The following is a 15,665-nucleotide window of genomic DNA, read 5'->3' as shown; positions in this document are numbered from 1 at the left end:
AACCGTCTTTTTTTTTCTTTTTTATAAATGCTTGAATTATATTTATAAATTTTGATTTTTACTGTTTTGAGTTGGGTAATTAATAAAATATTCAATTGTACCTTTTTTAATTTTTAAATTAAACAATGTGATTTTATATTTTGATTGAAAGAAAAATGAACACACAAGAATAATGGAATTTTTATTTTTAAATTTAAATAAATATTTTTATTGGTTTTTAATTAACAATAATTATTTTTAAGCTCAACATACTGAACTTGTTGAAAGCAACAAAAGAAAAAATCTTCTAAAAAAATTGTAATCTAATATCTTATTTTTCTTAACTTTTAAGAGCTTTTAATGTTTGAAATTCTTAGAAATTATTTAATTTAACTTCCATCTTCAAAAAGATATAATTTCATTCTTCGATCTTCAAATAATGATAGAATTTTAAATATTTCAATGTTAAGTTGAACATCTTTGACATTAAGTAACATAATAGAATAGAATAATTTTGAACATTTCATTCACTGAAGAACATTTTTCAAGCAAAACATTGATGAAGAATTTAAGAGCAATATGATAATGGGAAAAAGAAATAATGAAACGAGTTCAATTCCTAAACATAAACTGCTAAGGAAATTCTTTCCTGTAAGTAAAAAATGTTCCACTGAAACGTTTAAAAATCTCAACCAAAATTCTCAAGATTTATCTTCCAGTTCTAGGAAACTACTGTGACATCGCTAAATGAGTTCTTAACCCAAGGAAATCATGCTCAAATGATGCTAATTCACATCTTCTTCTACTGAGACCCAACAGTGCACAATAAATATACATAGAACAAAGCTGTAAAATCTGTAAATGCTGTCTGACTCTACCAATTTATGATCCATAGGTTAGGGTTCAAAGGTTTGTGCATTACCTAGGGGTGAATCGACTTGGTACTAACCCGATCCGCAGTTTCAGTCTCTCTTGAGTTGAGCGCTATCGACAAGGTATTGGTTCAGTTGCTGGCCAAATATCTTTGTAGAGAAAGATTCGACGGTGTGTTGTCGGGCTTCCCTCCCCATTCTTGCTGCCATCCCAGGATCCTGGATGAGTTTCGCCATTGCCAGAGCGAACTCTTGAGGATTAGGCGAACAGAGAAATCCTGTCACACCGTGTTTTATAGTTTCAACTGGACCCCCACTGTTGCATGCGATAACAGGCTTGTAAGCTGCCATGGCTTCCAAAGGAACAATGCCGAAGTGTTCATCCTGCATTAATTCATATTGTTGTAAGAACAAAGGATAGGATTTCGTTAGGACGTGTAATGGGAGATGCACAAACCTTCGGCGTGTAGAGGACACAGAGGCATTGGGAAAGGAGGGCGTTTCTTTCGAGTGTTGAGCAGGATGTGATGAAGGTAACACGCTCAGATACACCTTCTCTTTCAGCTAAATTCTTAAGCTCCTCCAAGTATTCAACGTTCTCTCTTAGCCGTTTATCGAAGCCTCCTGCAATACAATTTGAAAAAAAATGCTTAAAAAAGTTGTACAATTACAAAAGTAATCTGCAAAAAATCTCCAGAAAATAGAATCATCGAATAATATGATAGTGTAATTTAGACTGCATCAAGCTTGAACTCATTGAGTCAATTATTAATATGAAGCAGCACCAAGATCGAGAGTAAAGCGTCCGAGCGTATTAAACAGACGTTCTACACTTGAGGGTTGATGTTTAGAAGAGCTGAAGTATTAAACTAACTGGTAAAATCTCCAAGTAGATCCCATCATTTTCTATTCCAGTAATCAAAATGAATGCATAACTAAGGGTTTTCACAAATGAAACATTTTCCAAACAAATGCACGCAATCACTCAAGTTGCAATGGCAAAGTACTTCAGTAGAACATTAAAATTTAAAGCATCCTTTTCAACACCAGTCCACGCCCCGTTCTTATTTGATAGAAGACAATGCTAAAGCCAAAGATTAATAACTTTTCAATAATGATTCACACCCCATTCTTGATAGGAGACAACACTACTGCCAATACTTATGATCCAAGAATGATCCACCATGCACCACTTATCAACAAAACAACAGGTATTTGTTTCACCCCCACAATGCATGCTAGTACTAGGGAAAAAAAGTTGAGACTTGCCAGCAATGACCAAGGAAACATCAGCTACATTGTAATCTTGAAGAATGCCGCCTCCTTCAGGTGTGCCAAGTCTAGCAAAGGCTGAAATAGCTAATTCAATGTTTTTCTTCCTTTCAAAACGGTTGATGGAAAGAAAACTCAACCTGATATGAATGAATTTATAAAAATTGAATGAATATAACAGAGAGATACAATAAAAATAAAAAACAATAACAGTATTTTTCTAGAAAAAGCACATATTGCAAATCACAATATAAAGTTTATCAACTCATAGGAACAAGAATATACAAACATGTCCGTTACTTCGGAGTATGAGGCTCATCAAACTGATCTATATTGACCGCTGGATAAAGAACAGCAGGTCGAATTCCTCGTGCATTGAGATGTTTGAATGTATTGGCAAAAGTGGATGCAGTAAATTTGCTATTGACCAGTATCAAATCTGCCATTCCTGTGATTACGTTAAGTGATAAATGTAAATATTGAAGAGTATATGAATGTAATATCAAATCAACATAAGAATTGAAAGAAGTAGAATGAATTGTCAGAAACCAAACCAGTCGTCATTTCTTCAATTAAGTCTATGGGTTTTCTATACAGCCTCCTCAACAAGGTTGTGTGCTTAGCCAGTAACAGATCCGGAAAATGACAATAAAATACAACCTGGATAAGCACACAGCTTCTTTAGTCGACCATGATAAAGTGACATCTGAACAACATTAGGAAAAGATTCATACCTTTGATGACCTTTTCAGTTTAAGTAGCGGAACAACAACAGAAACCTGATCTGCTAGTATGATATCAAATGATGGCCACATAAACAGCATGCAGAGAGTGACAAAAATACACCGTAGATATGCACATACTGCATGGAGGCGGTAAAAGATATGGCGAGGTAGGAAATCACCATACACAGTAACTGGAAAAGTGCCTGGAAGAAATTAAAAATGAATGCATTTGAATGATATGTTGTGATACTAATACCATTGCAGAAATTTGAAGAAAACTACGAGAATCAATCACAGAAGAAAAACGGGGAGGTTGAAATTTCTCAGAATAGACGTGTCTCCTTGGCATAGTACAAGAGTCGATCTATAGATATATTATTCCATTATCACAGCCTCATCCTACACAAATGCCTCATTCTGCCCCGTTCAAATTGAGACTAAGACTTCTTAAGTTCAAAAATATTAGAATAAGTTCTTTCTAATTTCCATTTTTTGAATTGCATAAAATTCTTTTCATCAGTAGAAAGATATATTATTTCCAATATCAGATCCATTGAAGATAAAAGCAGTGAAGCACACCAGAAAGGGTCTCCTCAAAGCACCGATTTTTGTCGTGGTGTGATGTAAAAATATGGACATCATGTCCATGAGAAGCAAGTTCAACAGCAGCGTCTACAATCAACCTCTCAGCTCCACCTGTATGCACCATACTCTGTTAATAGCTATTTATGACAGTAACCTTTGAAGATTCAAAGTTAGAAGTACATGAAACATAGAATGGAGAAATTTTTTCTTTGTTGATCGACTCTAATTTTACATATCATCTGCTTTAAATGATAAAAGTAAAAAAAAAAAAAAAAAAAAAAAAAAAAAAAAAAAAAAAAAAAAAAAAAAAAAAAAAAAAAAAAAAAAAAAAAAAAAAAAAAAAAAAAACTCTATCGTTCCTTGCTGGTTATCAGCTTTATTCCCCAAATTGCAGCCCCAATATTATAGAAATCCATCCTTGATTTTGTTCTGTTTTCTGGATGATGTTTTGAAACCTTACTTCATTACTTTCACCTGTTAGACTATAGAAACAGACGGGAAAAAGACAACTAAAGAAAGGTGACTGATTATAGCTTCCCTTTGATGAAATGTATGTTAACTCACCACTTGGATCAAAATCTTATGTTTTTGAGCTAAGTTAAATTATATTTTTTCAATGTATTCTCAACCTGTAACTCGAAGATTAACGTGTTAGCCAATCAGAAGAAATGGAGAAAAAAATAATAAGCTAAAAAAAGTAACTTGTGTTGTCGGACTAAATCCAATTCAATTTTTACAATGTAATCTTAACAGAGTAAGAAAGATACCACTTGAAGAGAAATAAAAAATAAAAAGGCACAACGATTCAACGGATGTGAGTCAGTTTCATGGATGGAAATCAAACACATAAACACACATCAGCAATTCAAAATGATGAGCCAGCATTCCATACTTCCTAGAAGAAAAGAGAAACAGCCCCAATCAACATAAATAAGAATCAAATTCACAAAATGTGCCAGTGCAATCCCTCGGTTCTCTAAACGTCCAAATCCATAACACTACCTAATGCGCTCACACGCTATTAAATACTTTATCATCTTCGATAAATCAAAATTCAAATCAATCAATTCGATCAAATACGAACAACTAAACAACAGAACATGAAAAAGAGGTGTTGATCGAAATTCAGCAATTGAATCAGTTGATAAAACGTATGCTCTTACCTATACCAAGATCTGGGTGGACTATGGCGATCCTCGTCTTCGATCGCCTTCTTGATTCCATCGTTTCCCCTTCGGCTTCAGGAAACGAACTCGTTGCAGAAAAGAGAAGTTCCCTGGGAGCTTCTGCCGATCGGAGAGTTTTCTGTTAGTGGGCCGTCGGTCTTTTTCAGTTGGGCCCAGAAAAAAAAAAAGCCTGTTTCATCTAGAAATTTATCTAATTTTATAAAACGTTATTTAAGTTCAACTCTAAATATTACTAAATTATAAATTTAGTCCATAAAATATTAATTTATTCTGTAGGCTCGAATTTTGATAAGCTTCTTAACTTCATGGGTAATTTAATTTTGTTTAATGTAAAATATATAGATGTACAAATTTCAATCTTTACAACATTTTTTTTTTTTTTTTTTTGCAGATAATTAGATTTTAATTATCATTTTNTTTACAACTTTTTTTTTTTTTTTTTTTTTTGCAGATAATTAGATTTTAATTATCATTTTCAACAAAAAGAAAAAAAATGCAAATTCAAATATCAATAAATTGTTTATTTAAAAAAAATGCACAAACTCAAATATATAAAGCATAGAATTATAAATTATAAAAACTAAAATAATAAACAAATGTATCACTATATAATTTAAAATTTTGAGTAAAATTAAATATAATTTCTTTATAATTACATAAAATAAAGTTATTTAGACTTAAAAAAAATCAAAATTCTTTGAAGGATGTTACACATTCTGTTCATCAGATGCATTGGGAAGGGAGCTCGTCCACTCTCATCTCCATATGCTACTTTTCGAAGACCTAACAACCAACAATCAAACCTATAAAAACGACTTAAAAGATATGATGAAAAAGGAATGAAACACAAATAACAGAACCTAAAAAATTTACTAGTTTAGGTAATGAGTAGAGTTATACAGCTGCAACAAAATCAAAACATTGAGATGAATCAACAATTCTCATCCTTTGAATTATATATTACATATACATAAAGAGTTAAAGAAGCCAAAGTGCTTGCTAGCACCACAATATTGTTTTTGTTGCTCTCAACTTCATTTTCAGTTGGTCCCAATTACACAATCATAGCACCATGTACAAGAAAATCCATTTTTTTTTCTCAATTAAGCCCTGGTTTCTTAATTTAAAAAAATGGTAAAATATACTACTACTCGCATGCCAACTTCGTGCCGAAGCTCGTAAGGCAAATGGCGAAAGCCTGGAAAGCTGATAATGGCTGCCTATAATCCATAGTAAAGGTGTCGTCACCTACCTTTCCGAACTGTAGGAGGACTGTTTCTTCGTCCCCTTTAACTCCTCCTGGCTGGCTATGGTCAACAGCAGCGACAAGTTGAAAGTTTTTAACGGATGCTACCGTCACCCGACCGTGAAAATTCAAGCACCAACATTGCAGGTGCTCATGCCATCTAGGGGCCTTGTTTCTTAAGATTGTTGACCCAGAAGAAGGAGAAAAGGACTCGGATTTCTTCATCTTCGAGTCATCATAAGGTTTGCTGGTGCCAGTGTCTTCTGATACAGGGCACTTCAGAGAGCATATCATTCTCCTTGGGCCTCTTGATTTCAAAAGATTAAATTTGTAAGAGACTTGCCCAACTTCAAAGTTCCCTGCAGAAACTTGTGGGCTAATTTGCTTGCTTGCAAAGCGGCGGCTTGATTTACTGCTCGATGGCTTTGCACCGTTATGTGGTGGCTGGCTATCATAAATTGTAAAATTGGTACCAAGAAAATCGGAGCTGCAAAGGGTTCAGAAAATGGGGTAACAACTTAGTGCATTTTATTACAAGGAAAAGACATACTACTACGTTTACAAATTGTACCAACAAACTTCGAGCTGCAAATTTCCCTATAGCTAACACAATGAAATAATTTTTCGCACATTAACGAAAAAGAGAAAAGAGAATTGTTAACTAATGATCCTCTCAAAGTCTAGGTGTGAAATATCTACAGTGACTAAACATGTGGTAGCATCAAGCAGTTCTTTGCAAACTATCGACATGGATTATCTTCAGCAGGAACTGTATCTTATTTTATTTTCTTTTATCACGAACCGAGCTTTTATTGAGAAAAATAGAAGAGTACAAAGACGAACAAAAAGAGAGCCCACAATAGAGGGAGGAAAACTAAAAGAAGAGCCCACCTTATAGCCCACTCAATGCTCTAAGAGCCCTTGTTTGAGAAAAATGGCAAGAATGGGGTAGAATATATGAAGATGAGGATAGAGGCGTGAAGGAGGTCTGAGATTCAGTTATCTATCAAGGTAGCTTACTCTGGGAGTTCTCATGAATAATAGATGTTTCTGTAATTATTGTCCATCTTACACTTGGGCATGACAGAACTGATTTTGGTCATTCCAAAATCACTCTTAAACATGCCCTTATTCCACAAAATAACAGTAAAAATTCTTTTCAAGTCTCTTGATCACCAATGTTCTTTAAAATTTTCACTTGACAAACAAAATTAGAACCATAAAATAACAGTAATTGTTATTATTGTTCTTTTTAAATAAATAAATAAACGAAGGAGAAGATGCCACAACTAGTGACCCATAAACAGAGACGGTAGATTGATTTTTACTAAGATAAGGCAAAAAGAAGTGGCTATAGGACATTACCCCACTAAAATTCGTAGTTTCATAGTTTTGGTACTTGTAATTCTCAAAAAAAAAATGACAGTGTCCCTCGTGGGAGAGCAAGAAGATCAGGCTGAAGACATGGATATTCCCACCATCAAAAACTAGCTTGCCTCCTAGTATATTAGATATCCAAAAGAAAAGAAAGCAGCATATAAAACAGGATGCAAAGAGTATGATGCACCAAAATAAAGAATTTGTTCCGTCTTAAATTTCCTAAACAACAAGATCTTACCTTAACTTCCCCACATAAGCATTGCTTCCTTGGGATAGGTCTTCACCATCAAGAGATATTATATACTCAGTATGAGATCCATGCCTATATCTTCGAGCAGCTAAGAGGAATTTTCCCTTATCTGTAAATGCTGGAGAGGTAGGAGGGAAAAACCATAATCAGCTCATACCACATATACAAATTCCTCCATTACTAAAAGAAAATAACAAACAACAGATAGGCAAGACATGTCAGTCATCAGTGGCCACCAAGTCATGCACTGGACACAAAAGTTGCAATTTAAATGCAAAGAACCATACATATAAAATAATACTAAAAAAAATCTTAAGTCTGTAAAATTCATGAACATCTTACTACAATTCATAGTCGGTCATCTCTATTTTGTGTTTTGTTAAAGAAAATCTCTCTTGGTGGGATTTGAATCACCAACCTTTTGGTCAAAATTGTAATAGCTTAACCCATTGAGTTATGCCTAGGTTAAAAAGGTGGGTGTTTCTCATAAAGTCAATTATTCATTCATGTGAGCGAGGGAAATTTTTTTTATCAAACCAAGTAACCCACATGGTAATCAATCCTAACTCAAGTTAAACATAAGCCTAGTTATTTGTTCATGCCACTCTCTAAGAATTCTTATACAGAAGACAAAAAACACTTCTAATCTTGACCAGGTCCTTTGGAATAAACATAAAGTAACAAAGAAAGAAAACAAAAGGATAAGAGATCAGAAGACAGTGGATAAATGAACCAAAACTTGCAAAAAGAATAAGTATTACATCCACCAAAATAAGTGTTTAAGAGAACAAGAAAAGAAAAACCATTTACAAACCGCAAAGATAAAAACAAAATTCACCCAAGGCCCAAGGGTTACATTCTCAATACCTTGGTACTCATCAGTTGTATTTAAACCATAAAACCTAAAAGAATGCTCAAGTTGATTCACTATTTAATGAAAACTATCATACGAAATGTTCAAATCAAAATATGATCCTGGACCAAAACTCATGAGAAGATATACCACTCCATCATGAACCCAAATTCAAAAGAATATATATCCCCCCTCCATCAAATTATCTGTGTTCAGTAACTGTGCAAGTCCTTATTAAGAGTTGAGCCCACTTAAACGATTTTCTAAGTTCTTATTAACGGCCATCATGTTCATGGGTTGCAAAAACATGTATTTCATTTAATTTCTTTCCCTAGGGAATAAAGGGGAAAGAGGAGCATGCATAGCCCAATAAATTCGACTGCACAAAAAAAATCTCTTCGGCCTTTCTTAAGTTAGACGATAACATAAATACTGTTAGCTAAGCCATTCATTCTAAGTTACATGGCATAAAATGGATGATACTTAGATCCCATCTCAGTGTTGTTACCCTTTTTCCTCTACAAGAAGTTACTCACATGGTGCAAGGGCAAGATAAAGGTAAAATGTTGAAGTCTTCTTGTTCCTTTTTATAAGACACTGATGCGGAGGATCGCATGGTCCAGGCTGCATTAGACATTAACATATTTAGATGAACGTTCGGACATTTAAATTATACCATCAGGATTCTAAATACATTAACGTTTGTTCAATTCATAGGACTATGCTTTCTGATAAGATTCAGAAAGAAATTAAAAATTAGGGTAGCCTTGAAATTAAAAAATTATTTGTAAACTTCGGTTAATCAATGCAACAAGCCCATGTCACTAATCATTCAATACAACAAATATCTGGAATTGCCCCATCGAGAACAAATAGAATTCTCAACCAATCAACGAAAACCGCCAACTACCTCAAACTCCACCCGGAAATCACGAACACATTTTCAAAAACCAACTCTGTGTTAGGAAAACCAATCCATCGATCCCAAATACGTAGCAGGTTGAATTCGAAAAGTAATTCAAATAAATTAAGACCGAAAACACGTAAGAGATAGAACTGAATAATATGAACGAGAAGAAGCAAATGCTACCAAACAACAACGAGTTGCATCCAATTTCAAACCAATATCAGAACAAGAAAAAATTCGATGATTACCGAAACAAAATCCCGCGAAATACCTGTTTGAGGCAGGAAGGGAAAGTAATTTTCCCGGAAAGAGGGGCGGCCCTGGCGACCTCCTTAGTAATATCCCGCCAACGCTTACAGACACAAGCACACGAAACAACGTTCTGGCGGTTAGGCCAACTATCCTCAGAAGCCTCAACCCGCTGAATGATCTCCCGAAGAAGCTCCGGTAGCATAGAGGACCAAGCAGATTCAGGCTGCATCCGGCCGCCGCTGAGCTGACCAGAGCCATCTTCGACCTCCGACGAAGCAACTCGAAGAATTCCATCTCCTACACCATTTGGAACTCTATACAACGACTTTGAGGAAAACCTCCGAGAGAGAAACGATCTGCGAAGAGACATGGCCGCTGGTTTTTAGGGCTCAGAATCACATGGTGAAAGGAGAGAGAGAGAGAAAGATGACAGATCTTAGAGAGAGAAAACACAGGACAGAAGATGAGAAGGAAAATCGCGGAGAGAGAGAGAGAGAAGGGAGGAGATGTTAGAGAGACAGGGCCGTGAGGAAAGGAGAAGGGAGGAAACGCGAAAGATGCGATGAGGCGTTGAGGAGACAGTGCTGTGAGTTTAGCATTTTGAGGAGGCAAGAAATGGAGTTTGGGCTTTTCCACTTTCACGACTCGGTCCATCCAACACAAATACTTTTCTTTTTTTCTTTTCAATTAAAAATAATTGTTCAAATATTTCGCTTTTTTTTTTTTTTAATTTAAATTTCTTCACATAAATATTAATTTATTTAAATCTAACTTCAAAGCCTTTTAAATACTTTATTTATTTGGTGTGACAAAATCAAAATGGGTTTGTGCTATCTAATTATTGGAATTAAAATATTTTATAATAAGTTGGAAGACTTTCCATGTGATTATGCTCCACATGTTTTGAAATTAATTTTTAATAATTATATTTACATAAATGCTATTATTTTTATTTTTATTTGTAAATTTTTACCTGATATTGTTAAAAATTATATTTATTTATTGACAATTTATTCGATATATGTTTGTTGTTATTCCTATAAATTCCTTAAAATTTTTAGTCTACTTTTTTATTTCAAAATATTAGCAATTATTTTTAAAAAATTTGGCTTATATATATATATAGTCAAATTTTGACTTTTACCATTTATTCTTGAAAAAGAAAGATATTTAAAGGGGTAGAACATAAATTTTAGTCCTCGGCAATGGAATTATTACTGGAAACCAAATTTGAAATTTGAAGTCAATTTTTAACTAGAACATTTGACTATTTAGTCATCTATGATTTTTTTTTTTTTTTTTTTTTTTTTTTTTTTTTTTTTTTTTTTTTTTTTTTTGACAAATTCTGAAATTTCGAGTTTATTGGATTGGTGACCCGAAACAAAATATACATCATTCACTATAGACTCCCAAATTAAAAATTAAGTTGAGTTATTGAGCTGTTTTTTAATTTATTTTTAAATCATATTTATCCACAATATATCACATTAATAACTAAAATCTCATCAATTATTTTTAATCTTCTTAACAATCTCTATCTATATTTAAGTTGGGTCCGACCAACAAAATTACAATAAGTGAATCAAATTTAATTTTGTATTTTTCAACCATTCAACTTAACTCAATATTCAATCGGACTTATATAGTTTAAATGGGGTGGTTTAGATGATTAAATAAAAAGTAGATAAAAGTTCAACAATTCCAAACAGATATTAGGTGAGGACTAAATCAACATTTCAAGTAATAAATGTCTTCCTTCAACAAGTTAAATGCTGCGCTGACTCATTTAATATAAAAATAATCAAAATTTTACTAAGTTTGTAAGGCTGAAATTTAACTTATAAAGCCTCGCCTGGTCTAATCCATGAATAGTTTCTCCATTGGTTTGAGGCCTTTTGGAAAAAGCTCAAAACAAAACCATAAAAGCTTATGCTCAAAGCTTAAAGTGGACAATATCATATTATTGTGGAAAAAGCTCAAAACAAAACCATAAAAGTTTATGCTCAAAGCTTAAAGTGGACAATATCATATTATTGTGGAGAGTTATGTTCGTCTAACACACTTTATAAGTTCAAATGTCCACGCTGGAATATAATGTTTTATTATAATAAATAAACACAAACACATAAAAGGGGAGGAGAAAGGTTGTTATTCCATAGAGGTTGAGAAAGATTGAAGATTGGGAGGAGATAATAGGAGAAGTTATAATAAGAATATAATCCATCTAATCATTCATCATACAAAGTATGGTGGGGGGGGGCACACACTCCCGCCAAAACAGACGCAATTTTAGAGATTTTTGACACTATAAATTCCTCCAGATTTTCATTCAAATCCACACCAAATGGGTACACCATAGACATTAGATTCATGTTATTAAACCGAACAACATTAAAAGACTTCTGTAATTCCTCCCCCTTTAGGCGCCACTTGCGTATAATTGAGTCCATTCCTTTGCTGACAGAATAAGAACCAATCACAAAATGGTGTCAGCCCCTACACTAAATCGAATCTAGTTGACTCTAAGAGATCTATATTCTTCTATTCAAAATTACCAGACAATCATAACATTAGTCAGGAGGAACAAAATCCTAAGACAGGATGAATGATAATGTAACTCACCTGTTTTCTGGACAGTGAAGAAGATAGTTCAAACGAATCTGAATTTCAGTAACTTTTTCCATTATTTTCTACCTTTCATACCCATCTTTCTTTCTTTATACTTGCTTTCAAATAACAAATAATTCACTTTGGTTCGGTAAAAAAAACACTAATAATTTCTCTAATGGTAGATTTCAATCGAATCTATGACCTAAGTAGGTCGCAAAAATTGGAACTTTTTTAAGATTTGAATCTCGGGTCGATGTCTTAGCCAATTGACATCTTAGGCTTAAATTAACATTTACTTTACTAAGCATAATTAAATAGATAAGTTCTTATTAATAACTAATTATAAAGTTTTAAAGTCTAGTAGTTGACGACCCACATTGATTCAACTAAAGAAAAGCCTCTACTCATTGAAAAAGAAAAGCTCAACAAAAGCAATAAAGTAGACCAACTCACCTGTTTCAACAGCCTCTGCCTCATTCGTTTTCCAATGTTTGGCAATATTCTCGGAAAGTGGATCATCTGGGTTTGGAGCACTCAGAAGTGCTTGGATACTGTGATATATAAACCAAAGTGATATAGTTAAATTTATCATAAATTACACGGTGGTCAAATTTTCAGATCTGTATCCCTAGAGTGAATTAAATGAGTGAAAGACCATGCAATATGTTCAAAGCTAATATGCGGATGCACTGGAAAATTGCATTAAACATTAATATACCTCAAAAGTACAGTTCGTATCTGTAGAGCTGGACTCCATTTGTCTTTCAGAATGTCAAGGCATATCCTGCCAAGCTTAATTGCAGAAATTCACGCCATCAGCAACCAACTGCAGAATGTTGGTGAGGATGGCAATAAGAACTACGCAAGTAGACACTTACCTTATCAATATTTGGATGATAAATCTTCGTCAGAAATCGAACCTGTTTCCACAAAAAAAAAATGTGAGAAAATGGAAAAGGGAAAAGGGAAAAGGTGGCGGTGGAGGAACTCAAAACAGGTTAAAATATGTTCCAATAGGATTACCTAGTGTACCTAGATACAGAATCTGCAGTTATTGGACAACCCTTAAATAAGATTGTTCAATTTTGATTAAAAATTTCTCCTTTGGATACGTCTCTTTTCTATGTGGATCAAATTTATATTTTAAAAAATCAGCCAAACATGTTTCCCTTCTCAGTCTTTCAAACCAATCGGCTGATGAAGCAGGTCATAAAAAAAAAAAACTATCCTCCCATCTCCAACCATGACGATCTCAAATACCAAAAACTTCTTCATGTAATAGCAATATAAATTTATTCCCACGTGTTCCATAGATCAAACAGAATTAAGTTGTATTATAGACGTAAATGTCAAGATTCGTGAAACATTAAAAACTACGTGTATGCAAAATAAATTATGATGACTTGGAATTTTTGTTATATGTTCAGTGCAAGATAGGAAAACCTTAACAGAGGGGGGAAGATGCGAATTCGACAAGAAGAATAGTAATTATGGAAAATCCAATATCAAACGAAGTTTTAACAATCTCATGATCCATAAATGAAATCACAATCAAGAAGTAAGGACAAGAAAACATAAGTAGCTCAATAATTATATGAAAATTTAACAGCACATTTGGCATAAGAAGTTTTCAAATGATCCAACAATATTTGGTGATCACCCATTAGCCCTATGATTTTTATTGGATGCATTTGCTAATAATTTTTTTCTTTTAATGTAACGCAAAACAAAAGGTAAACATGTCTAATTATTTGAAAAGAATAACAGTGGAAGAAATGCAAGTAGGATTTGTCGAATAAGTGCGGGAAGATATCCCAGGAATGATGAATTGCAAATTACCTTGGGAGCAGCCATAGGATATTCTTCAGGCAAAAATAGTTCCAACTTGAAAACTCCTCCTGTAAAGTACATTGAATTCAGCACAAGTATATGCGAAGAACAATATAGAAACAGATTAACAACATTAAATGTGACCAAGGATAAGAAGAAAAGGAACTCAGATTGAAGGAATACATTAACATTATTGAATAAAAATCGTGGCATGATAACCAGCATGTTCTCAAGCTTTGCAGCTCAGAACAGTAGTATTCTACTGTTGCATCATGGGGCATAAAGGAAATGTTCAAGCACAAACGACATGAGTAAAATACTTAACTAAACAAAATTGAGGTCTTTATGAGTAAAAGATGTTCCCACAGTTGATCTTCACTGATAACGACATGCCATTTTCATAGGAGTAAACATATCAATATCAGTAACACTTTAGCCAATCTTCACTTGAATACGTAGTTGGTTCTATAACCATCCATATTACCAACAAAGGAATAGCAAAATTTTCAAAATAATTTGACGTTCCCACAACCATAACGTACTGTCAAGTAATTTACCTTCATAGGGTGACTGGGTCGGGCCAAGAATCATCACGTTAAAATATCGCATGTTATCTTCTGACGGCGAGGCGCTAATCCCAGGGGCTAAAATCACATTATCAGAGATCAAGATCAAATAAATCAAAATGAACTTCAACTTCATAATTATCTGATGAATAAATCCACACCATAAAACCTATCCACACCCAATACCCAAAAAACAAACAATTCCAAGTAACAAGATCAGGAATCAAATAACTCAAACCCTTTAAAATAATCAAAAACTCACCAGGCTCACTGAGGAGACGCTGAGTTTCCTGCGATTGATCACAAAGTAGGAACAAATCAATCAATAACCCAGTTCTACTAACAAAATACATACAAAATTCATCGAAATCCCACAAAGAAAACTTCAACCCAACAAAACGAGACCATTTCCCCAACAAACGAATAAATCAAGCCAGACAAACCGATCGGGGTGGAAAACAAGGAAGATCGCGAAGAAGATCAAAGATCTTACCTTAATGATTCTTCGGGGAAGATTACTGTTCGCCATTTGAGGTCGGATTGCAGAGCTTGGGATAGGGTTTAGGAAACGAAGAAGAGAGAGATTGGAGAGGAGACGCTTTCCTCTCTCTAGATTATAAATACTTGAACGAAGTTTGAAGGTACAACTTTCTGCACACTCCAATTATTACGATCTTTCTGTCCCAATAAGCGATCGGTTATATTTATAAGATTTTTTTTTTCATACCAATCTTTTTATTTATTTTCCTTTTTATAATCATTTTCTTTAGTTGATTTTAGTAAAAATAAGAAATAAAAAATTCTATTTGAATATTTATTTAAAATTTTACTATAGGATCTTATGTTTTGTTATAAAAGTCAAAATTGATTTGAAAGGTAAAATATAGAATTTTAAAACTAATTTTATTATATATTTTTTTATATTACAAAAAATCATACAAACTCTATAAATATAGTTTTTTTTTTTTAGATTTTAATTAACATTATAATTAAAAATATATATATTATTAACTGATTCACCCTACAACAGTAATATTGCTTTGAGTTCGTCCAATAGAGGGATGATCAGATAATTAATTGGAGGTACATAGACGTCAAAAATTAGATCGAGGTAAGCTATCGCTTGTTGGTCGAGGTTAACCAAGCTACTT

At 33.5% G+C, this 15,665-nt stretch overlaps 3 protein-coding genes across 5 annotated transcripts; all 3 read right to left on the bottom strand.

Moving 5' to 3' along the window:
* Positions 1 to 635: 635 nt before the first annotated feature.
* On the bottom strand, positions 636 to 4,725 carry LOC111480394 (alpha-1,3/1,6-mannosyltransferase ALG2). Its single transcript, XM_023125405.1, has 8 exons — positions 4,597 to 4,725; positions 3,428 to 3,544; positions 2,858 to 3,051; positions 2,678 to 2,783; positions 2,424 to 2,571; positions 2,121 to 2,263; positions 1,309 to 1,475; positions 636 to 1,235 (listed from the first exon to the last, which is right to left on the bottom strand). Exons 1-8 carry the CDS (start codon positions 4,655 to 4,657, stop codon positions 942 to 944), a joined length of 1,230 nt encoding a protein of 409 aa, XP_022981173.1. The 5' UTR covers positions 4,658 to 4,725; the 3' UTR covers positions 636 to 941.
* Positions 4,726 to 5,541: 816 nt separating this feature from the next.
* LOC111480509 (tubby-like F-box protein 7) lies at positions 5,542 to 10,091 on the bottom strand. Of its 3 annotated transcripts, none has more exons than XM_023125596.1 (5): positions 9,990 to 10,091; positions 9,528 to 9,955; positions 8,886 to 8,973; positions 7,485 to 7,614; positions 5,542 to 6,353 (listed from the first exon to the last, which is right to left on the bottom strand). In XM_023125596.1, the coding sequence occupies exons 2-5, from the start codon at positions 9,876 to 9,878 to the stop codon at positions 5,768 to 5,770; spliced, it is 1,155 nt and encodes a 384-aa protein (XP_022981364.1). In that variant the 5' UTR covers positions 9,879 to 9,955; positions 9,990 to 10,091; the 3' UTR covers positions 5,542 to 5,767. The 3 variants fall into 3 exon arrangements, with proteins under 3 accessions (XP_022981364.1, XP_022981373.1, XP_022981381.1); XM_023125605.1 differs by having other exon boundaries at positions 9,528 to 9,935; XM_023125613.1 differs by having other exon boundaries at positions 9,528 to 9,931.
* A 1,607-nt stretch (positions 10,092 to 11,698) lies between these two features.
* Positions 11,699 to 15,195, bottom strand: LOC111481801 (ubiquitin-conjugating enzyme E2 36-like). Its single transcript, XM_023127403.1, has 8 exons — positions 15,008 to 15,195; positions 14,777 to 14,804; positions 14,506 to 14,592; positions 13,958 to 14,016; positions 12,997 to 13,038; positions 12,837 to 12,910; positions 12,572 to 12,669; positions 11,699 to 11,965 (listed from the first exon to the last, which is right to left on the bottom strand). The coding sequence occupies exons 1-8, from the start codon at positions 15,041 to 15,043 to the stop codon at positions 11,928 to 11,930; spliced, it is 462 nt and encodes a 153-aa protein (XP_022983171.1). The 5' UTR covers positions 15,044 to 15,195; the 3' UTR covers positions 11,699 to 11,927.
* Positions 15,196 to 15,665: the final 470 nt, after the last annotated feature.

This window comes from Cucurbita maxima, unplaced genomic scaffold (genome assembly GCF_002738345.1).
Source record: "Cucurbita maxima cultivar Rimu unplaced genomic scaffold, Cmax_1.0 Cma_Scf00001, whole genome shotgun sequence".
In the NCBI taxonomy this organism is placed as follows: Eukaryota; Viridiplantae; Streptophyta; class Magnoliopsida; order Cucurbitales; family Cucurbitaceae; genus Cucurbita; species Cucurbita maxima.
The sequence above is the reverse complement of the archived record's forward strand: the minus strand, read 5'-3'. Positions and strand labels throughout refer to the sequence as shown.